Source organism: Staurois parvus, unplaced genomic scaffold, assembly GCF_062004578.1.
Source record: "Staurois parvus isolate SC_StPar_1 unplaced genomic scaffold, SC_StPar_1.0 ptg000175l, whole genome shotgun sequence".
Classification (NCBI taxonomy): domain Eukaryota; kingdom Metazoa; phylum Chordata; class Amphibia; order Anura; family Ranidae; genus Staurois; species Staurois parvus.
The window spans coordinates 14,521,360-14,548,896 of record NW_028317971.1 but is presented as its reverse complement, the minus strand read 5'-3'; the positions used below and the strand labels follow the sequence as shown (position 1 = coordinate 14,548,896).

Below are 27,537 nucleotides of genomic sequence, written 5' to 3'. Positions count from 1 at the left end.
CCATGGCAACATCTAATGTTTGTGTAGTATTATGTTCAACAGACTGTCTTCTTCTATTGTTGTGACTTAGATGACGTTCAGAGCACATTTTATGCCCAATTCATGCAAAACTCCACGTAATCCTAAGGGGTTCACATACTTTTTCTTGCAACTGTATATTCTTGGGTGGATGCAGCATTGATCTATTGCTGCACCTGTTGCTGGCACAGGCTCTCTGTTCCCTGAGCCAGGTGCCGGTCCAGACATCTGTCAGACTTTTTTTTTCCCCCTGCCTGAACCAGCTGAGTGATATCGGCCAACAGTGTACTTTAGCCCACTGTTGGCTGAAAACAGGTCACAGGAGTGCAGAAAGAACTGCATTCATGTGATCCACAGGAGATTTGCAGCCAAAGGAGCTTTGGTTGTACTTCTCCTTTCAAGTCCATGTCTGCTTGCATTTTTCTGAAATTTGAAGATATACAGTGGGGATCGAAAGTTTGGGCACCCCAGCTAAAAATTTGTATTAATGTGCATAAAGAAGCCAAGGAAAGATGGAAAAATCTCTAAAAGGCATCAAATTACAGATTAGACATTCTTATAATATGTCAACAAAAGTTAGATTTTATTTCCATCATTTACACTTTCAAAATAACAGAAAAAAAAAATGGCGTCTGCAAAAGTTTGGGCACCCTGCAGAATTTATAGCATGCACTGCCCCCTTTGCCAAGTTGAGACCTGCCAGTGTCATGGATTGTTCTCAATCATCGTCTGGGAAGACCAGGTGATGTCAATCTCAAAGGTTTTAAATGCCCAGACTCATCTGACCTTGCCCCAACAATCAGCACCATGGGTTCTTCTAAGCAGTTGTCTAGAAAACTGAAAATAGTTGACGCTCACAAAGCTGGAGAAGGCTATAAGAAGATAGCAAAGCGTTTTCAGATGTCAATATCCTCTGTTCGGAATGTAATTAAGAAATGGCAGTCATCAGGAACAGTGGAAGTTAAAGCAAGATCTGGAAGACCAAGAAAAATATCAGACAGAACAGCTCGCAGGATTGTGAGAAAAACCATTCAAAACCCATGTTTGACTGCACGATCCCTCCAGAAAGATCTGGCAGACACTGGAGTTGTGGTACACTATTCCACTATAAAGAGATACTTGTACAAATATGGTCTTCATGGAAGAGTCATCAGAAGAAAACCTCTTCTACGTCCTCGCCACAAAAATCATCGTTTGAACTTTGCAAATGAACATATAGACAAGCCTGATGCATTTTGGAAACAAGTTCTGTGGACCGATGAGGTTAAAATTGAACTTTTTGGCCGGAATGAGCAAAGGTACATTTGGAGAAGAAGGGGCACAGAATTTAATGAAAAGAACCTCTGTCCAACTGTTAAGCATGGGGTTGGATCAATCATGCTTTGGGGTTGTGTTGCAGCCAGTTGCACAGAAAACATCTCACGAGTAGAAGGAAAAATGGATTCAATAAAATTTCAGCAAATTTTGGATGGTAACTTGATGCCATCTGTGAAAAAGCTGAAGTTAGAGAGGATGGCTTCTACAAATGGATAATGATCCTAAACACACCTCGAAATCCACGGGGAATTATATCAAGAGGCGTAAACTGAAGGTGGCCATGGCCTTCACAATCTCCTGACCTCAACATAATTGAAAATCTATGGATAGACCTTAAAAGAGCAGTGCGTGACAGACAGCCCAGAAATCTCAAAGAACTGGAAGACTTTTGTAAGGAAGAATGGGCAAAGATACCTCAAACAAGAATTGAAAGACTCTTGGCTGGCTACAAAAAGCGTTTACAAGCTGTGATACTTGCCAAAGGGGGCAGTACAAGATATTAACTCTGCAGGGTGCCCAAACTTTTGCAGACACCATTTTTTTGTTTTCTGTTATTTTGAAAGTGTAAATGATGGAAATAAAATCTAACTTTTGGTGACATATAAGAATGTCTAATCTGTAATTTGATGCCTTTTTGGAGATTTTTCCATCTTTCCTTGGCTTCTTTATGCACATTAATACAAATTTTTAGTAGGGGTGCCCAAACTTTCGATCCCCACTGTACATGCAGGATGGATAGTGCCTCTATGGTTACTATGAGTAGAAAGGATCCAATATTTTGAATAGTACTCTGAAGGCTTATGACCATTGTATTGCTTTCTGGATTTTGTCATCTGTTCTGGAATCCAATAAATTATCTCTTGGGAGAACTATGGGTATTAACCACTTTAACACCGGGCCCACACTTTTGTTTACAAAAAATAAATTTTTTGCTAGATTGTTACTTAAAACCTCCAAATCTATATATTTTTTTTTAAAGCAGAGGCCCTAAAGCAGCCTTTCTCAACCTTTTCAATGCAGAGGAACCCTTGACTTAACTTTCCGATCTCAGGGAACCCCTGCTAAAATTCACTACCGTGTTTCCCCGAAAATAAGACCTACCCCGAAAGTAAGCCCTAGCGGTACTTTTTGACGTACTGCTAATATAAGCCCTCCCTTGAAAATGAGACCTACCTCCACCAGGGGAGAGCTGACCATTCGGGCACTGCCCAAGGACCCGGGGTCCCTGCAGGGCCCCATGAGATGCTCTGTCCATCCCCGTATGTGCCGCTTCTGAAATAAGCATTGAGGGGATGGACAGTGAGGCAGAGTATGCAGCAGGTTAGTGTAATCCCCCCAACCCTGGTGACAGCACTGCAGCTTCATGTAGGGGGGGGGGGGGGGAGAGAGAAAGGAAAGAGGGGGCAAAGAGAAGGCGGGGGGGGGGGGGGGGGCTTGCTTTAAAACCTACCTTTTTGTGGAGCTGGTGGAGAGATCCGTTAAGTTGCAAGCCAATCCCTGCAGGATGGATCGGATATGCGGATTGGGGAGGATAATGGATCGGACTCCGATGAATTATTATGGATCTGCTTTTAAGTTTCTAATCGCTAGTGATTTTCCTCTTTAACAGCTTTTGAGTTGGCTGCTTGTCCATAATTTTTTCTATGGGTGATGTTTTTGTAAACATCTCTGTACATGGCATTGAGGGTAAAATTTGTAGGCTGCTTTACTTGGGTTTAATCTGTTTTAGCCTTTAAATGTTGTAATTTATGTTAAACTAAGGCTAAAATGCTTTTTTTTATATTTGGTAGGAAATTGCTAACTCCCCAGTAAGATTTTTTTGCGTTCTTGTTGCCACCAAGGGAAGTTGAGGGAAATGTCTAGTTTTCACCAGAATAGTTGTCAAAACAGCCTACCCTAACCATCAATGTTCTCTTCTAGTGGTGATGGTAAATTTCTCAGTGATTCACCACCTGCAAGAAGGGCCAGTTTCTTGAGTGGAGACACAAAATTTGGCTTTAGATACGTACTCCTAGCCCATTCTCTCAAATTTCAGCTACCTGTAACAAGTTTGGTTGAATCCAATTAGGCAGGAAGTTCTGTATTGTTTTGCTACTATAAATATATACTGCAGTATGTATCCTGACCTAACCCAAACTACGAATTACTGTTATTGTTTCAGCCTTGGGCATTTCCAGCTCGAGAGTTCCTAAGGAAGAAGTTGATTGGAAAAGAGGTCTGCTTCGTTGTAGAATACAAGACCCCTCAAGGAAGAGAGTATGGATTGGTATATTTGGGCAGAGGTGTGTAAAAACAAATTTGATAATCTATGTAAAATACATTTTAATGCAACCTTAATTTGTTTGCCTGGATTGCTTTGGAATCTCCTTTCTCAGTGTATATTGTAGAAATCTGTTTAGGCTAATCTTGAAAAGTAATGGTATTGTCTGCTGCAACAGGCTGAGATTGGCATCTTAAATTGTGTGTGTGTAAACATTTCTATTCTTTTTTTTTTTTTTTTTTTTTAGGGGGGGAACTCTTATAATCTGTCAAACATTTATTACAGCTGCCATATCCAGGAACAATACATCAAAATACATTTTCTTTGAGTACTGAAGTGTGCTTGTAACTTCTCTGTACTGACCTGAAATAAACAATGTTATGAGCTCTTTCCAGCATTTGTGAACTACTGAACACTTCCCCTCTTAAGATAGTAAGACAGCAGCGGGAGATATGTTTGTCCAAAATGGAGGGCAGCCTTGGGTGACTTTTTTTTTTTTTTCCGTTTTATAGCTGGGTTGTTCATGTGGTTTTAGTACAATGAATTACATGGATCTCTTGCAATGTGTATTTCTATTAGATTTATGTTAACCATTCAGGCATGTGAATCGAAATACAATAAAATGTCCTTGTGACTTATGTATATTCTGTATAAATAACATTTAATCTGTTTTCAGATACATCGGGTGAGAATATTGCAGAGTCCCTTGTTGCAGAAGGATTGGCATCCCGTCGTGAAGGAGTGCGAGCCACAACGTAAGTGCAATTCAGCCAAAAGCTCAGCCACCATGAAAAGTTTGTTAGTCCGTAACATTTGTAAGTTTGAGTGCAGCACTTTTCAACTTTTTAATTTTTTCCCATGTGTATACTTGAGGAAAAGTATAGGGTTCGGAGGAATAGATACCTGGCAGTGAGCAAAAATCAGAGGGTGCTACTAGAAGTATTAATGGTAGTGTAACTGGAAAACCTAAACCCAAGGGGAATAGGTTGGCAGAATCCAATTTCAGCCTCAGAAAAATGAAGAAAATGTGCCCATGCAAAATGAAGAAGCGTGTACACAAATGCTAGAAGCCTAGCTAATACAAGAACTGAATCTGCTGATACATAAGAATTTCAACTTTGTGGGAATATCAGAAACTTTGACAGCTCACATGACTGGCTTGCCACTGTCCAGGGTACTCCTATTGGAGTGACAGGGTAGGTGAGGGGGAAGGACTATGCCTGTATATCAAGAATGATTTGCTAGTGAATGTGAGGGACGACTTTGCTAACAGGGCAAGGGAGGTGGTGGGATTCTTGTGGCTGGAGTTCCAAAGGGAAGAAACAAATGGATAACAAATAGTGGGCGTATGCTACAGGCCCCCTAATTTGAAAGATCTCCCCAATAGGGATGGTGGTGAGGCAGGGTGATGTTATAATGGGGGGGGGACTTCAACTATCCACATTGAGTGGGCAGAAGGAATTGCTCACTCATCTAAGGCTTATTTCTTAAATGCCTAGCAGGACAACTGTCAATTTGTGGCTGCCCTGACTTGGAATAATGCATTGCTATGCCTAATTGCAAATAACATGGATTTGATTGCAGATGTGGAAATAAGGGACAACTTGGGAAACAGCAGTCATAGGGTATAATTACTTTCAATATGAATCACAAGAACATTGAATTTCAAAAGAGCCAAGATTTCTTTCACAATATTTTTGAGTAAAAAAGGTTTGCATACAGACGAGAAGATAGGCATCAGGGACATTAGTGGTAGAAACCAAAAGAATAGATCCGCTTCACAATCAGGCCCATTATATGTCATCAAAAATATGCCAATATAATGGAACTTTCCACTGAGAAAAGTGGAGGTAGAACCCCCAGAAATCCAGTACCTAGGGAACGGGCAATACAGAAACCCAAAGATTCATAAAACACAACAAATACAGCACTCAAAACTGCACTTGAGGTCGACCTATGTATTTATAATATGAGCTGTTGGACCATGCCAAAGGTCAAGGGGGCTATCACAAGTACCCTGCTATGCAATATTCAATGGCAAGCCTGACCAGAGCCAACTTTTCTACACTGCTCTCAGTAAAAGATATTAAATGGGATAAAATTCTAGAAACTATAAACACTGAGGAAATATGGGAGTGCTTTAAGAACATATTAAATGTATTCACCAGCACATTCCAATGGGTAGCAAATATAATAGCGAAGGGTAAATCTGGGTGGCTAAACTTTTCACTTAAAAGGAACGTTGAAGAGAAGAAAATGGCCTTTAAAAAATGAGGACAAGGGGTAATTTTCAGCATTCTAGCACTACATTTGAATGCAATAAGCAATGTAAACGCAGTCAGACAGCTAAAATAGACCATGAGATACATAGTGAAGGAGAGTGGGGGAAAAAAAATACCCCAAAATGTTTTAGCTATATTAAAGTGAGGCCAGAGCATACCCCCATAAAGCATGATCAGGGGAAGTTTGTTACCACTGACAAGAAGGCAGCTGTACTAAATGCATTCTTCTCAGTTTTTGTAAAGGAAAAGGAGGGGTATAGACATAAAGATTAGTAACATTGCAGGATGTTGAATTTGTATCGCCTGGGACATGTAGTTCCGGGCGTTGGGCAGGTAGCTTTTTTCAACATTTAGCCATGCTGCAGGCAAAAAGAGTAGGGCTCACCTGTTAGATGAAAGCATTCGGACGGCAGCGTTGACGCCTGATTGCTTTCACACAGTCCACCACGGTGCCAGCCTATGCCCCCCCCTTGTGAACCTTCGCCATCACCCCCCCTCCCCCCAGCTCACCAAGTCTCCTGGGCTACGCTTGCCCATCTGCGGGCCCAGGGCTGGCTCAGCGTGCGCCGGCGACTAGAGGGGAGGGAGGAAAGCAAACATGTCCACTCCCCTTCCCCTTCTTGTCCTGACCCGGAAGTGACGTATGACGTCACTTTCAGGTCCCCATTCCCGGCCGTTTAGGCCAGGAAAGAATGTACTGCATGATATGTACACTGCATTACATTCAGGGGAGACATGCAGGGTCTTTTAGACCCTGGATGTCTCATTAAAGAGAACCTTTCACCAACAAATCATTGCATAGTGATGAAAAAAAAAGTTAAAAAAAAAAAATTTTTAATCGTAAAAAAAAGTTCCTCCCAAGCACATAACATACCCTCACAAAAAAAAATTGAGGCCCTCCACCCCCACATATGTACAAAAGTGAAAGCGTACATCGGGGCGCCTACGCATGAAAATGTTAATTGCGATACATATATTACATATTGCCGCGCATGCCAGAATCCAAGAAATAATTCTAGCATGAGACATCCTCCTTAACACTATAGAGATGACCTTTAGGGGGCTTTAAAAGGGTCGCCTATAGAAAATATAGGGTACTCATGTTTGTCGCCATTTCACGAGCGCACGCAAATTTAAGGTTTGATGTGTTGTATATCTATTTACTCTGTGGAACCTCATCTTTTTAGATTTTCCAAAAAAAATGGTAATCTATTGCTTTTTTGTGCCCTAAAAGAAGTGTTTTTTTTGCAATAATGTGCAACATAACAATTTGGAACTACCACTATTTTATTCTCTAGGGTCTTTGCCTTCAGAAAATATATAATGTCTGGAGGTTTTGTGTAATCTACAAGCCTAAAGTAATTTAAGCATCTGCGAAAAACGCAAAAATGGCTCTGTCGTCACAAAGGAAAAAGGATAAGCCTGGCACTCCTTCCCAGCACCCAATCACTGCTCATTACACTGTACAGTCTCTCCCCTCCCTGCTAGTTCCCAGGTGCGGTGCTGGAGACAGGCAGGGAGGGGAGGAGACAACATGCAACACAATGTTAAAAAATTAAACGTTTAAGTCACCATAGAGCCCTTTTTGATTTTTAAAAACCCCAGACATTTCTAACAGCACCTCAGATTTAAATACGGTTTTGGTTAAAATTGATTTTTTTTTTTTTTTGTAATCAGGACAAGTAGATTGACATGCGGGACAAGCAGATTGAGACACAGATTTAGTCCCTGGACAAGTAGTTTTTAAAAAAATTTCCACACCCCTGCATCGCTAAATGTGCACTCTTGTGGCTAACAGAAGCCAGTGTGCGAAAGACTTGAAAAGCTTCATGCAAATCCCCAGGACCAGATAGCTTATGCCAAAGAGTCCTCAACCTAGCTAGGTAATAGACCATTATTCCTGCTTTTTATGGACAGTATAGTGACCAGAATGTTACCATCTGGCCAAAACAGTCACTACTTGGGGGTGTGTGGAAGCAATCGTGTGGCAGTGCAGCTGCCCAAATGCTTCCACCTGACCGGCAGAAGTCTGCTTGCGAGACTTACACATCGGGACTGTGTAAAGATACCTTTGGCTGACGTATAACTAGTACTTTGGCTGTAATTTTGGATCTCAGTAGTACATTTACTAGTGTACTCCTGTGACCCATGATCACAGACCCATAGTCTGTAGCAAACTAGCAGCTAAAGGAGTGGAGCTGTGCTGCAGTCAAGGAGCTCCCAATGATTTTGTTGAAATCTACCTTGTCTACCTAAATGACTAATTCTGCTTATGTGGCTGAGAGGTGAAGTCACCTGCCATCCCTCTCCTTGGCCAGTAGCTCCAGCCAGTGCTGGAGGAGTAGATGGGGAGACTGGAATAGGTGGTTGACAGCCACTTCCCTCCCTGTTGGGAGCAGGTTAGAAGCTTGCATGACCAGCAGTCACGTGGTCAGTCAGCTCTTGGTTTTAAAGATGGCATAGGACAGCTGAAGTCTCACAAGGAAGCGAAAGTGTCAGGAGTATGACTGCTTATGCACCCCAAACAAGTTATGAGCCAATCTCTCAGCTTAAAAGAAGCATACTTAATTGTTGACATCAATGTTTTTGCTGGGGATGCCTGTGTAAAACTGGCTGTACTTTGTAAATCACTGTTGTAAAGGCAAATGACGACTGAACAATGTAATAATGTATAGTTTATACACAACTTTCAACAACCTATTTCAGACTTTTCAAACAGGAATTACTGAAGGGACATGAACATGTCTGGTTTATGATCAATGTGTGCAGTAAGTGTACAGAAATAATCTAATAGAGAACGTGCATGACCTGGAAGATGGCAATAAACATAGAAATCATACATACGTGAGCTTTTTTGCAGAAAATTTTATGTAGATTTTTCTGAAGAAACTGCTATTTACATCTGTGCAAAGTGAAGGAGAATGGGAGTGGTTTTATTATCAATCGGCTTCTGCACCTGCAGGGGATGCCCAAAATGTGATTTGTATCTTAGTGTAGACTTCTGGGAAAACAGTATGCCAATCACACAAGCAGGAAATTGCATTTCTGGGGGGCATTCTGTACACCATCTGTTTACAGAACGCCTCCAGGTAGCCGCATTGCATTTTATAGAAAATTAAAAGCTGCAGATTGAAGGAAAAGTAATTTTTTTTTTTATAACATTCATTTACAATGACTTGTAAGGCAATTGTATATGCTATATATATTTGCTATTTTTTCCCCATGAAAGTGGAGTTACACTTCAATGAATACAATACATGTTCTACTCAGTCAACAATTTACGCCTACGTGGAAGAAGTCTTATTTTCCTCTTTCTTTATTACTGATGGGTGTTTTTCTTTATGCTGCTACGGCAACAAATTTGCAAATGTAAAACTGTTGAATTTATCTCCCGCGTCTACAAACAATAAAAATGTTACAGGGTTTTATTTTGGCCCGAGACTTCAGATTACATACACACTGCCTGAAATGTGTTGCAAATGCCATATTAAATTCTCTGCAATGTTCTGTATCCAAAGCCTACTGATCAGTTCCCACTACGTTTTTGAAATTGTATAGTTTAGTCTCGAAATGTAACTTTTTGTGTTTTTTTTTTTTTTTTAATGTGAAAGAAGCTTGATGTAAATCTTTTGTTGACAGGGTACTTTGCATGGTTCTTTGAACATCAGCATTCCTGGTATATATTTAAATTCTAGCTCTTGCAATGGAGTTTTAATCTCTAATTTTGCACAAATGCGCAAAATACTGATGTCGCCTCAGATTTCTATAATTTTTTTTTTTACTCTAGACACAATGCATGTTTTACATGCCTGTGTGTATAGGCACATTGAAAACAATTGGCTACATTTAGATCAATGTAAAAAAACAAACACTATGCCTGAGGTTATAGGCGGCAGTGTACAAAAGTCTTACAAATCTGTTACATTTCAGTCTAAAGGACTTTGCAAATATTTTGAATTTTTAATTAAGACTGCTAACTAATTTCTTTGCAGTGGTCTTAAAGCATGGGAAGGGTTTTTAAGTTTCTTCAGCTTTGTCCAGTTTAAGCTTCACCTTTTATAAACAGGATATTTTTCAGCAAAGCTGTGAAAGCTAGCTTGGTAACAAAAAAGAGAGCCTGAGCTTCCTCCTGCTGGCAAAAAGTACACACAATATTTTACCAGACTTGAAAAACTAGTTACAATGGGTTTAGTCTGAACAGAAATTAAGATATCAAGTTAGACTATCTTAGTGCCTTCTGTACAGATCTCTAGTCAATACAGTATACTGTAAACATAGGATACAGATCTAAAAATGTGGCTGTCGGTTACAACATTGACTTAAAATATAAGCTAGTTGGATATGCTATATTGTGCATATGCTTGCATGCTGTACAAATTTACACGAGCAGCTGTGTACAGCCAGAAATATGCAGAGATATACATTGCATGGGCTTTGGTACCCATGTTCAGAGGACCTTAAGCCAGCCATAGATGGTTCCTGTTGAACCATCAAACAATCTATGGATTGTTCCCAAGTCGATTGTTGTATGACTTGGGTACAACCAGCATGTTGATTTTACATGCGATTATTGCTAGTGGCTTTTATAGCTGCTAGCATTTTACTGTGTTCTCCTGGTGGGACTTCCACAATCTCCCCCCACCAGGAGAACACAATAGCTCTGTGGGTGGGATTCCCCATAAATTCCTGAATGTGTTGAGAATTGAGTGATTTTTCTTTCCTGCAATTTGTTGTAGAAAAACGCTTCATGTATGGCCTGCCTTGGTTGGTATAACCTTTCAGAATAAGTAGACTGATTTTGATCCTTTCGCTGCTTTACTGTGAAGGTGAAAGTGCTTTTGCTTAATTTCAGAGTGCACAACTATGTAGACGACATTGAGCTGCATTGTGCTGAGATTTTTAACACTGTTAATGGGTGCACAATTTGCTTGAGGAGCTGCCTGAGGGAAGCAGTTCAGATTGCAAACTAATCCAATCATCTAATTGGCTTCTTTAGATATAATCTCGCTGAATAAAGCAGAATCGCTTCCTACTCTCAAATTTAGGTTCATCTCCAGACACGTAAAAATATAGATTTTTTTTTTTTTTACCAGGTAATAATTTTTCCTTATAAGCTTGTCGTTTAAACCGTCTGTAAAACTAAAGTGGCATGTGTGTAGGATATCCCAATGTGTTCCTTTTTGTATGACTATATAATGGCTAAAGGTGACAGGTGTTGAATGAGCATATATTTACAAATTTAAAGCTGCAGCCTGAGGAAAACAAAGTATCCTAATGCCTAGTACACAATGAGAATATCGGACTTGATTTTTTTTTTTTTGCATGCTTGTCCCATATCAAACTAATAGGCTATGAAAAGTCTTGTAAAATGGAATACAACTTTGGAAGTGATATAATGTATTATGTATTTTGTACAGATACTATACTAATTAGACAAATTGTTCTGTTACCTTACGAGGAAATGTTTTGTGCTTGTGCCTTTAGATATTTCTGAATGAACTGTCATGATTGGCTCTAGAACGCTGTGTACTAACAAATGATCACTCCAAAATATTTTTTTTTTCATCCAATTGTCAATTCGTGTGTACACAGCAAGGTTTAAATGCTTGTTTATGCCTAGGAAATCAGAAAAATGCACAACTCTTACCTTATCTCATTTACCTGGCAGCTAGTTCTCAACTTTTCCCTGATGCTTTGGCTTGATTAGTCCAACAGCATCCTCACGTGCAATGTAGGGCAATTAACCACTTGCCCTCCTGAGGATTCACCCCCATTTCTGACCAGGCCAATTTTTGCATTACAGTGCTGTGTTACTTTGACAATTGCGTGGTCATGCTACGCTGCACCCAAATGAAATTTACGTCTTTGTTTTTCCCCCTCGAATGGAGTTTTCTTTCGGTGGTATTTGATCGCCTGTGCCTTTTTATTGTAAAGTTATAGCATTTACAAATGGCAGTAAATATACAGGAATTTTTTTTCCACTAGTAATGGCGGCAATCAGCGACCTATAGCGGGACTGCAGCGGGCATTCTGACACTGGGGGGGGGCGGATTTGCTGTCACGGACATCTGCAGTGACACCAAAACAGTGATCAGTGCTAATATGCACTGACAGTGTACTAATGGCACTGGGCAAGAAGGGGTTGACATGTGGGGCGATCAAAGGAGTAGTGTACAGGAGCTGACAGGAGAGATGTTTATTAACAAGTCTCTCTCCTGTCTGCAGCTGAGGCGGCATGGGTAGGGTGTAGGCACACCCCTTACCCGGAACTGCAAAACCATATATATATAATATAATTTTTGCACACCCGTGCCACCCTGTAGCAGTATTTCTGCTATACAGCGGAGCGCAATCGGTTAAATAAAAAGCAGGACCCTTTGATTCCTTCTGTATTCTGTATTGTAACTGTACAGTCTGTCCTTGTGTTGTAAAGCGCTGCACAAACTGTCGGCACTATATAAATCCTGTATTATATTAAGAGGTGCCTAATAAGAAAAAACACAACACCAAAGCCTATGCTGTTAGCTAGAAATGGTATGGATGCACTTATAATTCCTGCTTCAGCATCCCTTCAATGCGTCTATACGGTCTGTTAAATGTTGCCAACTGTATGTAATGCTATGATATGTTTACAACGTTTTTAGCTTTGGGTAAAATCCTGTGTACCTGGTGCTTAAAAACAATCTGCTCAAATACAGGTCTTTGCTTAAAAAAAAAAAAATAGAAAAAACTCCCAATACATGTAAATTAACTGGTTTGCGTGAAAGTTATAGCGTTTACAAATGGCGGTATATTTACTGTAATTTTTCTTTTTTACTACAGTAGTAATGGCAGCGACTTGTAGCGGGACTACAGCAGGCATTCTGACACTGGGGGGAACTGACTTAAAGACAATACAGTTCAATACAAGAGGGTTAGGAGGGCCCTGCTCCTTGGAGCTTACAATCTGAGAGCTTTACATACAGTTCTCCTCCCCGTCGGAGATGCTTGGCAATTACTGGGCGCCAGCAAGTAATCACCAGCTAGGTCCCTGTGATTGGCGGCTGCGAATGGTGCGCACGCCCCCTACCCGGAAATGTAAAATCACGTGTATATATACAGGATTTTGCGCACCCGTGCTGCCATGTAGCGGTATATCTGCTATAGGGTGATCAGGAAGCAGTTAAATGTGTAATACCTGTATTTGCATTACGTTGCACACGTTTTACGCAAGTGTGAACATGTCTTTACTTCTGAGACACTGACTTTCTGGGCTCTTTATGCCCAGTGATGTTACTGACCTGTTGCCAATTAACTTGACCAGTTGCATATGTTCTTGCAGCTTTCCTGTTAGTACCACTTTTTCCGTTTTTTTTTTTTTTCCCCCCATGTACCAACTTTTTTGAGACGTTGCTGTCATCAATTTCAAAATGACCTGGTTTTTTTTTTCCTTCAAAAGGTGCATTAACTCAGTTTAACCACTTGAGCTCTGGAACGTTTTACTCCCTTCATGACTAGGCATTTTTTGCTAGTCAGCACTATGCTACTTTAACTGGCAATTGCATGGTCATGCAACAATGTAAGCAAATGAAATTTATATTTTTGTATACTGCTTTATTTTGGTATTTTTAATATATATATATATATATATATATATATATATATATATATATATATATATATAAATATAAAAAAAACCCCACTAAGTATATATTGGTTTGTGTGAAAATGTTAGCATCTACAAACTGTGGTATGTGTATATCTTAAAATTGATCAAACCTGATGAACTAATCATTTCTTGAGGCCCTTAACATGTCAGTGCAGTACAAATGCTCTCCAAATGACCCCTTTTTGGAAATTAGACAGTCCAAGGTATTATGAAGCAGCATGGTGAGTGTTCTGAAGTTTTAATTTTAGTCACCAGTGCAGTATAGTGTCATATGACTGGTGTGACGGTAATCAGGGATACTGATAGTGTTAAAAAAAAAAAAATACATTTCTTAACCTTTTTCTTTTTATTTTACTTCCTCTGAGTAGCTCAGTGTCACTGTAGAGACACTGTACAACTCTGGAGGGGTGATAAGGGATTTTTTTTTATATAATGCTATTGCTTATGCAATAATCATTGTATAAGCAATACTTTTAGCTGTCAGTGGTTTTCCCATTCATGAACACTTTGCTTACTGTTGGGATCTGTGACTGATGACAGCTAAACCCCTGGTACAGGTATCCAGCTACTATGTAAGTGCTGTGGGCCAATCACAGATCACAACAGTAGGCAAGTGGCTCATGAATGGAAGGCCATTCATGATAGGTTGTTTACATTGCCATGTGATTGCTATGGTTGGTCTCATGATACCAGGTTACTGGTAACAGTAATCTGCTGTGTGGAAACATCGGTCGCAAGAGGGGGGCTGTACTATGGTAAGGCGGCAAGTGGTTAAACATTTTGATTTTCTATTGTGAATAAAATCTGTCAACCACTTGCCTACCGTGCACATATACCCCCTTCCTTACCAGGCCAATTTTCAGCACTGTCGCACTTTGACAATTTACGTGGTCATGCAACAGTATACCCATATGAAATTTTTATCATTTGTTTCTCACAAATAGAGAGCAGGAGAGCGCGTTCTGGTAGGACGTCATATGATGGTCTCCCTGAACTGGCCAGCCTCTGTGCAGCCATCATTTGGCTACCTGCGGTTGGCAACTTGTTAAAGGCAGTTCCTAAATTAAGACTGCCAGCAAATTTGTTGCTTCCATCAAAGTTCCTTTGCCCGCAACTCTAAATTCAGTCACCATCTCCTTTTTTTGATCCCCAATTGTTAACATTTTTAATTTTATAGTTTTACGTTGCCATATGCTGGATATATTTATCTCCATGCAAATGCCTTCTATTTTACTTGAAATGCTTTCTGCAATCTTGTGCTTGCATAAATGACATACTGCTGTACCATTATCACAAGCACTGTGTGAAGAAATATTAGGTGTCTGATAATTTTGTTCGTGTACTGGGCATCTGACTTAGCCCTGCAGGTATAAAGGCTTTATTGCCACCTTGTGAAAATTCTGATTTTGGTCTTTCTCTGATTTGTAGTCCAGAGCAGAACAGACTGGCAGAACTGGAAGAGCAAGCAAGAGCTGCAAAGAAAGGTGTATGGAGTGAAGGAACTGGCTCCCAAACCGTTAGAGACTTGAAATACACAATTGAAAACACCAGACATTTTGTGGACTCCATGCATCAGAAACCAGTTAATGGTAAGGGATGAAAATGGATTACTGATTTCTTGAATAAACTAAACCATAATGGGGCTTATACATATCTTTTGCCTAGAACATTCCAAACCTTGTTTTTTTTTTTTTTTTTTTTAAATTGCATAATTGTCAGAAATGGTTGCTGTAGGATACAAGAATTGATTCCAGTATCAGTTTTCACATTTAAGTATTTGTCGAACTTTAGAATTTCTTCTGAAATGCTTATTCTTCAGATGACTGGCTTCACTGTATCTAGGTAGCCTGGATTAAGACATGTATTCAATGTTTTGAAGTGCCAAAATAAAAATAAGCTTTGCTAAATCCTCTGAGCCTTAGTGTTGTGTTGCCTGTAGCTATGAGACACACATTTAAGCAGTGAGCACTTAATGGCTTCCAGTGGTAGCCTGGTTGTTTTCTGAGATAGATCTCTATATAGATAGCTAGCTAGACAGCTAGATATTCTTGTAGCCATTTTTATAAACTATATAATATTAACAGCTTGAATGTTTAGAAGAATGGGCAACAAGTTCTAAGTCTTGTAAAAGCTGTATGTAGGGTCATTTGGGCTGCTTTGCTACATGAAGAGAAGCTTAGCAAAATTAAAGCTAAATTTCTTTATGAAACAAAAGTTACATTAGGTACCAAACGCCACTGAATTAATCTATGGATATAGCTCAAGGAAATGCACAGCAAGCATTTTTCAGTTTTAAAGTGTTAGGAGGCAAGCTTATTAGATTTACATGAGTTTCTTTAAGGTTTTATTAAAAAAAAATGCTTTCTCTTACATTCATTGGCAGACAGCTTTCTTATTCTTGACTGTAGGGTTATATTGCCCTAGCTGGTAGACAATCCCCTCTCTTCCATAGGCAGCTCAGTTTTTTTTCTACCTAGTGAAGAGTAAGGACCTAGCTTTCTACTAAAACCTTTTTGGTTCCATAGCTTTTTTACCTTTTTTCCCTGCAAAGGTCTTCCATCAACAGCTGAGCTGGGTGACAGGCTGGATAATCTAGGTCCTTGTAGTCACCCCACTCTGGCCAATGAGAGCGCTCAGGCCTTTAGCTAAGTGCTGGGTCAGCCGCAGCAAAGCCCCATCCTGGATTGGGGTGTCCAGCAATTTGAACGTCTTGCAGTGACACGTGACCAGGCACCTACAGTCTTAGTGTTACCCTGGCCCAAAGAAACCCCCCCCCAGGTGCATCTGTCATGGGAGCCTTACCTTCGCTGGACTGGTAAGTAGATGCTCCCCCCCCCCCCCCCCCCCAGGAGCGGTGTTGGGGCACAAGAACTTCCTGGTGGTGGTGGTTGGTCCTGCTGGTTTTTTCCTTCACTCTCTGGGCCTGGGTGGCTTTGTGTCCAGAACCTCTCTCCCACCCTGCTGGTTTGGCAGACCCTCTGGTTAATAGTATGTTTTGGGCTGGTTGGTCCCTACTAGGGTACCTCCTCCGCTTTGCAAGTTGCTGCTCTCCCCGGTGATTATTTAAGGTTTTTGGCTGGTTGATAGACATGCAATGGTACCTCTTCTTCTGGTTTCTACGGACCATGTGATGCATGATGGCCTGCACGTGGACGCAGCAGACATCTTGCTGAGCAGTCTGCTTCCTTGTATTTGGGCCCTGAGGCTGTGTGCATGCAGGTGTGTTTCTTGCTTCTGCAAATTATCTCTTGGTATATGCTGCCAAGGAAGGGAGGGGGTGCCTTGCTGCTCCTCCTGCTGGTCAGTGTTAGGTCCTGCTGGCTGCTATAGCGACTCAGTCGGGTGACTTTAGTCTGTGGCTTTCGGCCTATGGAGCAGTAGCTGAGCCATTTTACTTTGGGGGATTTTTCCCTCTTGATGTCACTTCTGCCCTTGATGGTGGCAGACATTAGTGCTGGGCATTCTCCCACTGCATGGGTGGTGCTAGGCAAACCGTTTTTCAACAATCTGTTTAGTGCCTTCTCTTCCTGACCTACACTTCTGAAGAGCAAGTGGCTCAGTCTATCATTTTGTTTTTGGGCAGTTGCTCTTCTTTGCAGTCCCATGTGATCGCACTGATATATTGTCCATATAGTGTCCTCCATCTGGGAGAAGCAGTAGGGGGAGGCGGAGGTTAATGACCTGCCCAGCATGTTAGGCTTTTGTCAGGCCTTGCCAAACTGAGGGTGCAGGCTCTGGCATCAATAGTGAGTGGTGGTGGCCCTGATGCTACCTTTTTGCTCTGATGGCAATACAGCCCAGTCTTGGCAGTGTCCTAATTTCTCCCCATGTGTGTGTGGCATCGTACCTATACTCATGTCTGTATCACCTGCTTGCCTGTATGGTTTCCATCCAGGCTACAAGTCCACACATCATTTTATGCTGTTGCCCAGTCTTAATCGGTCACACCCTCAGGGTTCTTCATTTTGGCTGACCTGTTCTGCAAACCATTTTTCCCTTGCCCTGCTGATTTCAATGCTCTTACACGGTGTGGGAGTACCTGGGGCACCTCTGGTAGTTCTGAGTCCTTTTCTGGTATGTCTCCTCATTGAGTAGAATCTCCAGTTGCAGTGGATCTCTCCTTCTGTCCTGACCCCCTCTAATGCCTGGTTTTTGTAGGTCTCTGCGACTCAGTAGGGATGCCTTCCTCATTCCAGTCTTGATTGCCTGCTTGATGCTTACAATGACTGGGATGGCACTTTACCCAGTTTAAGCTGTGGCCTTGTGTCTCAGGCCTTCAGTTTCTGGACCAAGCTGTCTTCCGGGTCTGCTTGTGGAAAAGGTCTCCCTGGGTTGAGTGGAACTGGTGACCTGACATGGGGCCTCAAGTGTGGGTTGATGTATCCTTTGATGTAGTTCCTGTGGTCTCAAGACCTCTGTTTCAGCCATGGCTCTCCAGTTAGTTCTCTAGCCTTAGTGATGGTCTGCAGAGCAGTCATCTTAGCAGGCCTGGGCTTCAATTCCCATTCAGGGGGTACGGCTCCTTAGCACTACCCAGGGCAATGTTTTTATTGCTGCTATGGCTACGGTGCCTTTTTACCACTATTGATCGTGTCGTAGCACAATAGTCCGTCCTCTGTTTGCCATGCACTTTCCTGCTTACCAGACCTGCCAGTCTAAGGGTTTTAAACCTTCAGGCTCCCACGAGTGGCATTCTTCACTTCCACCTTGCAAGTCCAGTTGACCCGCTGCAGTTTTCCCCCTTCTCGTACCATGAAGGCGTGCCCTCACCTATCTCCTGCTGGATGGGAATTATCTGTTTCGCATCCTGTGTGCATCTTTCCTTATTGGCAGTCTACTGCCTTGTACCCTGTCTTCTCCACTGGTGCTTCACAAGGAGGTGTGGTATCTGCTTCCCCAGGGCATGTTAGTCCTGTTCTACACTCAGACTGGTTTCAGGGGTTGTGATCCGGTTTATCCTGGTTTAGTCCCGGAGACACACCATCTATGGTGGTGCTCCTTTTCATTTTTTTTGCCCCTGTTCCTGGTTGATTCTTAATGGTACTAGCTCCAGCCCTTGCATTGTTGCCAGGAATATCTTGCCATTCTTGGATATATGGCAGACCTCCTTCACTGCACAGTCTCTCCACTAATAGACGATGTGGCACTCCCTGGGTGCAGGCCACAGAAGTTCAGTGGGTTCTGACCCTAAGGAGTCTGCCCTGCCCGACCTGGCATTGGGACTACTGTCCTCGACTCAGCAGGGGCAAAATGTTGTTTTTCTCACCGCACAAGCTTCGGGCTCTTTGTGGCTGCATTCCAGTTGCAGCTGTCCTGTGGGTGAACATCTCATGTTCTTGCATGCAGGTTCTGGTTCTCCTGGTGTCCACCTTTTGAGGTGGTTCAGTATGTACTGTTTGGTGCTAGATTCCTGCTCTATGATTGTTTATCATGTGAGATGAGTCCCCTGTGTCCTTGGACTACCAGAACGTTTGTAGGACAGTTGGCCTGAGTCTATCTTGTTCCTTGGCCTGTCTCTGACCCTGTAGGTCGGGTAGCCATTCTAACCCCCCAGCCCCCCTTGGACGGTGTTCACAATAAACACTAGCCTGTCCAGCTGGGTGTACAAGGAGGAAACCTGAGTGTGAGTGTGACCCAGGGCTATTGAATGCTGGATGTCATGGCGCTACAGGGGATTGGACCTTGTCTACATTGTTGGACAGAGCTTCAAGTACACCTAGTTTGCTCTGTGTTGGCCAGTGCCATGGTGGTGGCCTATGTCTTTCCTGGGTGGGACATGGTGTTTGGCAGCGGCATCGGGGGCCTCACGGTCAGGATGGATGGAACTTCAAATGTTGGATCTCTATCGCTCACTTCCGAATGTGGCAATTTGACAGGGTGATGCCCTCAGTCTTACACTAGCTTGAGAGGAGTAGTTACTGCTCCCAGTCATGTTCCTCCATATCTGCCTGCAATGGTGCCCGGATGTGGCCTGCTGGCCTCCTGTCTCCATCGGGAGGTGTTGAGCTTTGTGGTGAGCACAAGGGCTCATCTGGCGGATGTGATGGACACTCTGGTGGCATCACGGAGCATTGTTATATCCTTTCTGCCTGTTTTTTCCTCTCCAGCTTCTCCCTTGTCTGGTACTCAGGTTGGGGACCATGGGTATCCCAGTAATCCTGGTGGCTCCCGATGGTCTAGCCATTTGTGATGCGCTGCTGTAGTGCAGCTGGTTGCGGACGCCTTCGGCAGCTTCCTTCTATGCGGGAGTGTCACTTTAAGACTGCAGGACTCCAATCAAATCAATGCAAAACATAAAGCAAAAAGGATCTCATGGTGCAGTATTAGTAACTAGTGTTTATTAAAGATCAAGAACACTCACAAAAGCAGTGCACTTATAACATCCAGTGTACCAAATAGATTGCTTGTTTAAAATTGGTGATCTATCTGGTATGTAGTCTTCCTGGAAGGAGACATTCTCCTTCTTTCCCTGTGTCCTGTCTCTTATCCTTCGAGGTTGTGTGATGCCAGTTACTGTTCGGGTATCTGCCTGCCTTTGCGTCCTTCTGGGGTTTGGTTCTCTTTGGTTTGGAGGCTTTCTGACCCTTTTTTTTTTGGCTGTCCATTGGCAGGCCTATGCTGTCCCCTGTGGCCGTTTCTGCCATTAGTGTCTCCTTGGTCTTCTGACATCAGACGGCCTCGTCCCAGTCTGCAAGGCGGCTACACAGTTGTCTGTGCGCACCATCACCAGGTTCACAAAGTTGGTGTTGGCATCTTTGGATGTACATTTCAGCCACGCTGTTTAACTGGTGGAAATTGAGTTCCCCTGTCCTTCCCGGGTGGGTTCTCAGGGGTTGTTTGGTTTTCCATCTCAGGTTTCCCACCTTCCAATGTGGCATTGCTTTGGGACAATCCTGTGGTGAAGAATAGGCAAGAGCTGTCTATGAACATTAAAATGTAAACCTGGATTTTTTTGGTACTGTAAAATTATTTTCTGAGTTCATTGGACACAGCACCCACCCCTCTGTTTTTTTTTTTTTTTTTCTACTTGCACTGCTGTTACTGATGTGCCTATGGCAGAGAGGGGATTTTTTCTGCCTAGTGTCCTACTCCTCTAGGTGGCGATGTAACCCGGTCAAGAATAGGCAAGAGCTTTCTGTCATTGAACTCAGAAAACTGATTTTACAGCAAGAAAATCTACTTTTTATTGTCCCGTATGTCAAGCAAACTCCCTATACACTCCTTTTTTGTAGCACTGAAGAAAGTAGGAGAATGTGATCTGAACTGCTGCACCATTGCCAGCAGGCTAGTAACAGAAAAAGCAGGTCAACTGCACCTAGAGTATATGTCAAACATCTCAAATGACAAGTGTATGCTGCATCTGCCCACTGACAGGCCTGAAGACTGGCTATTGTGACATGGTTACTTTAGAGGTTTATGGATAAGGCACTGTTTGGTAAACAGGTCCTTTTTTAATTGCCTCTACAAAATGAATTCATATAAAAAATCATATGCGGCTCTATGCATTCTTAGTAAAATAAACACAATGCACATAAAGTGTAAATAAAAATTGTCCAGTGTACAAATGAGACTTGACTATGCAACCAAGTGTATGATGGATGTTCACAAGTCCTTGAATTTTATTGATACTATGCATGTAAATATTCTTCAGTGGTGCCACACTGCTGCTCTTATGTTCCACCACGTCAACACACTTGCCAGAACTACATGTCTCACAACAGATCGTCATAAAGTTCTTAAATCCATGTCTGCTCAGTCCTGTAGATTCCCCCTGCACGGAAATGTGCTCTCTTCTGCACGTGTAACACGGATGTATACAGGAGAAATATGGACCAGATTGTCATATGGTAAAAAAGTATCTTCAATAAACTTACCGCAAGGTTGACAAAAAGCATCAAAGCTCACAGCATCCATGCATCTCTGCTGGGCAAAATCCAGCATGCAGTCCCCAGAGCATCAAGCCAGCCACTCTGTGATTAGGTGGTCACCTGGACAACCTGGATTGGCAGCTCACAGTCACTGCTAAGCCACTTTCATTGCTAAGCCAATTTTTATTTATTTTTTTGCACTTAATGCACTGCGTTTTGGGTTTATTGTATATGAATGCACAGTACTGCATGTGAATTTTTGATATGAATTAATTTTGTAGATATGTTTTGGGGGTTAGTGCAGCAGTTGGTGGGTGGATATATATTTTTATTCTTTGAGTTTACACTCTAACAAGCACAGTAGGGGGTTATTTTCTCAAACACCACCTAGGCATGGTGCAGTTCCTGATGTTCTGTGTAGCTTTGTAAGCAAAAGGCTAGTCAATAAGGATGGGCTCCCATGTAAAGTCTTAAGTATACTAAAATATTTTTAAGGCAGTAACTGTTATCTGTTTAGCAATTGCACAAGTCAATGTTTTTTTTCATGCAGAGTAACTCTGTGTTGCATTTGCAGCTATTATTGAGCATGTTCGTGATGGCAGTGTGGTGAGAGCGCTGCTTCTTCCAGATTATTACCTGGTGACTGTCATGTTATCTGGAATTAAGGTATGAAGTCCTAAAATTTATTTTGCAGTGGCATAAACCAAACTATACTTTAATTTCAAATGATACATGAAATGAATATAAATGTTACTTCAGCTGCATCATGTATCTAAATAGCATTGCGAGAACTGTAACCATTCGCTTTTAAAATTATTTTCTGTGTTTTGAAATGAGTATAAAATATGCATTGCCTATTGAGGGTCACAGGAATTTTGAATCAATTCTGTTGAATAAGAGTAGCACACATAATTAAATCAGCATAACTGGTCCATATTCTATTCTGATAATACCTTGAGTAACTCTAGATAAGAGTTCATGTATGCCAGGGAAACGATGGTAACCAGTCTTGCTGCAACCTTGCATGGATTGGGGTAGTTCAGCCAATGCAGACAGTGGAATTAGGACAGAGGCGTGCAGGAAAAGGTTAATATCTAGAAAATGTATTAATTTAAAGAGTATCCTCTTGGTCATTATCCAGGTGTATGTATTTACCAGTGGTGTGACAGTACCAGAGAAGCTTTTGCGCAAAATAGCAGAGTTGCCAGACTGTCGGTCTGGAGCTGGCTCTTGGTGTGCTAGACCCTGCTCTGCTGTCAGAGCAGCATCTACAATGGTGCATTTCACATGGAGAGGTAGATAGAATGACAGTGTTTCAAGGAACACACCCCTTTGCTCAAGGCTGAGCGCTGCAGGCACTACAGCATTTATCACACAAACCCGGGAGGACTACAGGGCTCAGTGAGATTTTACAAATTACACAGAATTAAGTAAATATGTACTAATAGGAACTGTTGAGTGTTTAACCCTTTTTGGTTGCTCCGGTGTCTGTTAAAATTCTGAATGCTCAAGGGCTGGAAGGATTGGGAATCATGTGACCACAGATTGGCTGTCACTGGTCCCATGGCCAGGAGCCATTCCCACCAGCTACTGACCATTAGTGGGCACCAGACAGCTCAGTCTCTTAGTGTGCTCTCAGCACAGAAAAACTGTGCATGTATGTGGGTGTGAAGCCCACACTTTTGCCATCACACATTTTTGTTGGTGGACTACAGGTTAAACCGTTATAGAACAGGTATATTTCTATAAGGGCAGCAAGGGAAGCCGTATACGTTCTACTTTGGTTAACTGAAGTGTGCATAGAAAGATGTGCTTCTAGAAAGTTGCATTATGCATAAATTGTTACTGTCCCAAATACTTCGCTTAAATGATATATTAAAACATATGTAAAGAGAAACTTGTTATTTTTTTCATAATTTGTAGGTTTGTGTTTGTATTAAAAAAAAAAAGTGTATGTATATATGTGTGTGTGTATATGTGTGTGTGTGTGTGTGTGTATATGTGTGTGTGTGTGTATATGTGTGTGTGTGTGTATATATATATATATATATATATATATATATATATATATATATATATATATATATATATATATGCGCATACACACACACACACACACACACGCGTACACACACACACACACACACACACACACACACACACACACACACACACACACACACACACACATATACACATACACTTTTTTTTGTATTTCAATGGTTTTTATTAATTTTAAACAGTATAAAACAGAGGCAACAAAACACGCCCACGCAGGGGCTATCAATTGCACCGATAGAAAATGTATAATAGAGCAGACAACACTCTAATTCCAATAAGGCAAAACGCATGCCCGCGCAGGGGCTATCAATGGCACATAGGTTACAATAACATCAGTGAAACTCAGATTATTGCAACTAAAGACAGCTGTCCACTGTCACATCAAAACAAACAGAAAAGGAAAGAAGAAAAGCAGAGAAGAAAGAAAGAGAAAAAACAAAAACAAAAACACACACCAGAGAGCAAGGGTCCATGAGCGCCAATACAAAACTCCATCACCTCCCTACACTGGCCGGGGGGAGCGTGGGAAAGGCATATTGCAACCACGGTTCCCATATTTTCAAAAATTTATGTTGAGAGTCATTGCATATACTCGACATCTGTTCATTGAGCATCATAGTAGTCATACGATCCCGCACCCCCTGAAAAAGTACAAACGGACTCTTCCAGGCCTGGGCAATTGTCCTAGTGGCCGATTAAAAACAAATAGGAAGCCAATCGCTGCTGACGAGCCAAGAGGCCCGGTATGGGGCAATGAAGCAAAGCATACCGAGCATCCCGGCGTATGGAGAGATGAAACAAAGTGAAAAGGAGGCCAAACACACGAGACCAAAAACGAACCAACCTCGGGCATGACCACCAGATATGCAGTACATCTCCACGATGGCCACAGCCCCGGAAACATCGATCACTACAGGCAGGGTTAGCCTGGGCCAAACGAGCCGGCACCCAATACCAACGAAACAATACCTTATAGGCTGCTTCCAGCGTGGTCGTATTAAACGAACATTTAGCTATGAGTGACCAGGCTTTATTCCAGTCCTCCGGATCCACAGCCACTCCCAGGTCGCGTTCCCACTGAACTACATATGAAAGAGAAGTGTGCGACGAGCATCTGTTCAAAGCTGCGTAAAGAAGGGAGATAAGGCCCGGGGCGCCCGGACGCTGCTGGCAAAGCCGTTCAAAGGCAGATGTCTGATATGGGAAAGCAGAAGTGGCCCTCAGCGAGAGTAGCCAGTGCCGCAATTGAAGGTACCGAAAAAATTCCGCTGGGGGAACATCCCGAGACTCCCGGAGGACATTCCAGGTGGGAAAGGACCGAAAAATCAAAAAGTGTCGCACCTGTGAGAAACCATGAGCCACCCACCAAGAAAATGCCCTCGGGTTATCTAGACCCGGTGGGAAAAGAGGGTTATTAACGATTGGAAGCAAGGGCAAGAAAGGTGACATCAGGCCACTGGAGTAACGTACCGAGTCCGAGACTCGTAGGCCATGGAGCAACATCGGACTCAGCACCGTAGGGCGCAGGGCAGGGGGAAGCCATAGAAGTGTCGATAGTGCGATAGGGGCACAATTAGGCAGTTCCAGCAGGACCCAGAGAGGAACATCGGAGGAAGCGTGCAACATAGACAGCGGGGCAATTTGGCTCGCCTGATAATACTTAGTTACATTGGGTACCCCAAGACCACCTTGGAGTCTATGAGCAAAGAGCGTATTTCTAGAAACTCTGGGATGCTTATTGGCCCAGATAAAACGCATAAACTTCGCCTGAAGCAACCGAAGAAAATGAGGGGGAACTTGCACTGGGAGGGTGCGAAAATAATATAACAATTTCGGCAAGATGGTCATTTTCACTGAATGAACCCGTCCTATCCAAGACAGGTGCGGAAATTGCCAGGAATGCATAAGAGAAGATAAGGAGCTAAGCAAAGGATAATAATTTGCAGCAAAAAGGGAGTCATAGGTGGGGGTCAAGCGAATGCCCAAGTATTCAAGAGAAGAGGAAGCCCACCGGTAAGGGAAGTGGGATTGTAGGCGCGAAACCAAATCTGAAGCCAAAGTAATATTGAGAGCAACGGTTTTATCCAAATTAATACGTAGACCCGAGATCAAGGAAAAGCGCTCAAGAACCCGTTGCAAATTAGGAAGCGTCGTCAGAGGATTAGTAAGGGTCAAGAGGGCATCGTCCGCAAAGAGGCTCAGCTTAAACTCCTGTCCCGCGTATGGAACCCCCGATACATTGCAGTCGGTCCGGAGCGCTAAAGCCAGTGGCTCAAGCGCCAGGACAAAGAGCGCCGGGGACAGCGGGCAGCCCTGCCTCGTCCCTCGCCCAACAGGAAAGGGATCCGAGAAATACCCAGCGTATTTAACGGAAGCCGAAGGAAAGGAATACAAGGCTTGAATCCAAGAGAGAATAGAATCCCCGAAACCCCAGCGAGACAGCACAAACCGCAGATATTCCCAGGATAGAGAATCAAAAGCTTTATATATGTCCAAGGACAGTAAGAATCCTGGGATTTTCCGTTGTTGCAGAAAATGTATAAGATGGACCACCTTACGGACATTATCACCCGCCTGCCTCCCGGGGACGAACCCTACTTGGTCCCTGTGGACCAGGCTACACAAATATTTATTGATGCGAAAACTAAGGATCTTGCCCAATATTTTCAAGTCTTCATTAAGAAGAGAGATGGGCCGGAAGGCTTGCGGTTCCTGGACATCAGCGGTCGTCTTAGGAATCATAGAGATATGTGCCCTAAGTGCGTCCGGAGAGGGCAAGGAGCCCTGTCGTAACTCATTAAAGTAGGCAGCTAAAAAGGGCGCCAATAGGGCTGAGAATTTTTTATAATAGAGACCGGAGAAGCCGTCTGGACCTGGGGCCGCGGTGGACCGTAAAGATTTGATTGCTTGTAGCACTTCCGGTACGTTGACACCTGCGTTGAGGGCCACCTGTGCTGCCTCGGTTAATCCAGGAAGATGGTGTTCCTGAAAGAATGCCTCTGCCTGGGCCACAGGGAAGGGATCTGGGGCAGCATAGAGGCGCGAAAGGAAGTCCGAGAATCGGGAAACAATCTGCTGGGGATTAGAAGTACAGCCACCCGTGGAAAGTCGAAGCCGAATCGGTTTATGGGGTTTCCCCACAGAATTGAGTTTCCTGGCTAGCATGGGACCGGGCTTATTAGCACAGGAATAGAATTTATGTTTGGTCCAACGCAAGGCCCGTTCCGCCTCCGAAGAGGCAAGGAGGTCCAATTCTGTCGCCAGAGCGTCCCGAGCGCGTTTATGGGCCACGGATGGAGATGACTTCCAACGCGCATCCGCAGAGGCCAGGAGAGAATGAAGCTCCGAGAGTCGACGCTCCCGCTTCCGGACTGCAGCCAGTTGTATAACATGACCCCGCACCGTGGCCTTATGCGCTTCCCATAGGGGCACTGCTGAAGAGACCGATCCCAAGTTTTCTGTAAAGTATGTCCGTAAGAAGAATTCTATTTCTTGGCAGGTAGCCTGAGCATACACTTTTTTTTAATACAAACACAAACATACAAATTATGAAAAAAAAAAATATATATCTATATCATTTTTTTAATTAAAAAGATATCGTAGTTAGTAAAACTTTCCAGTAAGGAACCAGGACTTCTATTCAAGTTCCTCTTTTAGGCCTTGTTCACACCATGGTACAGAGACATCAGTTTTTCTGCATGGGCACAACAAAATCAATTGCTCTGTGCCATATTCACACCAAAAAAACTAGTATCACTTGGATTTTTTTTTTTCTGCACTGGAATTTGCAACATGTATAAAACTCATTGAAGCGTGCATGAAAACTGATGTAAACTCATGTCTCTGCAAATTAAATCTGCATATCAGTTTACATGCACATATGGTGTGAACGAGCCCTTTAATCCCATGGGTTCTAGAGCAATAGTGTAAAAATCCAGAGTGTCTCCCTGTGGCTCAATTTGTGAAATTTTTGAGCTGTAGAACCATATTGGTAAATATTCAATTACCTAAACTTTAAACCTTTTGTAGATTAATTTTTGTGCAAAATGTCTCAAGGTTAACTCACTCAGTCTACAGCACTTG

General features: G+C 42.6%; 1 protein-coding gene across 1 annotated transcript in view; it reads left to right on the top strand.

The window, feature by feature from the left end:
* SND1 (staphylococcal nuclease and tudor domain containing 1) overlaps nucleotides 1-27,537 on the top strand; it is a 987,097-nt gene that overhangs the window by 40,804 nt on the left and 918,756 nt on the right. Inside the window, exons 3-6 of the mRNA XM_089676965.1 lie at nucleotides 3,497-3,617; nucleotides 4,272-4,350; nucleotides 14,954-15,114; nucleotides 21,968-22,059. Of these exons, the coding sequence (XP_089533091.1) occupies nucleotides 3,497-3,617; nucleotides 4,272-4,350; nucleotides 14,954-15,114; nucleotides 21,968-22,059 (453 nt within the window). The remainder of the gene's footprint in view (nucleotides 1-3,496; nucleotides 3,618-4,271; nucleotides 4,351-14,953; nucleotides 15,115-21,967; nucleotides 22,060-27,537) is intronic.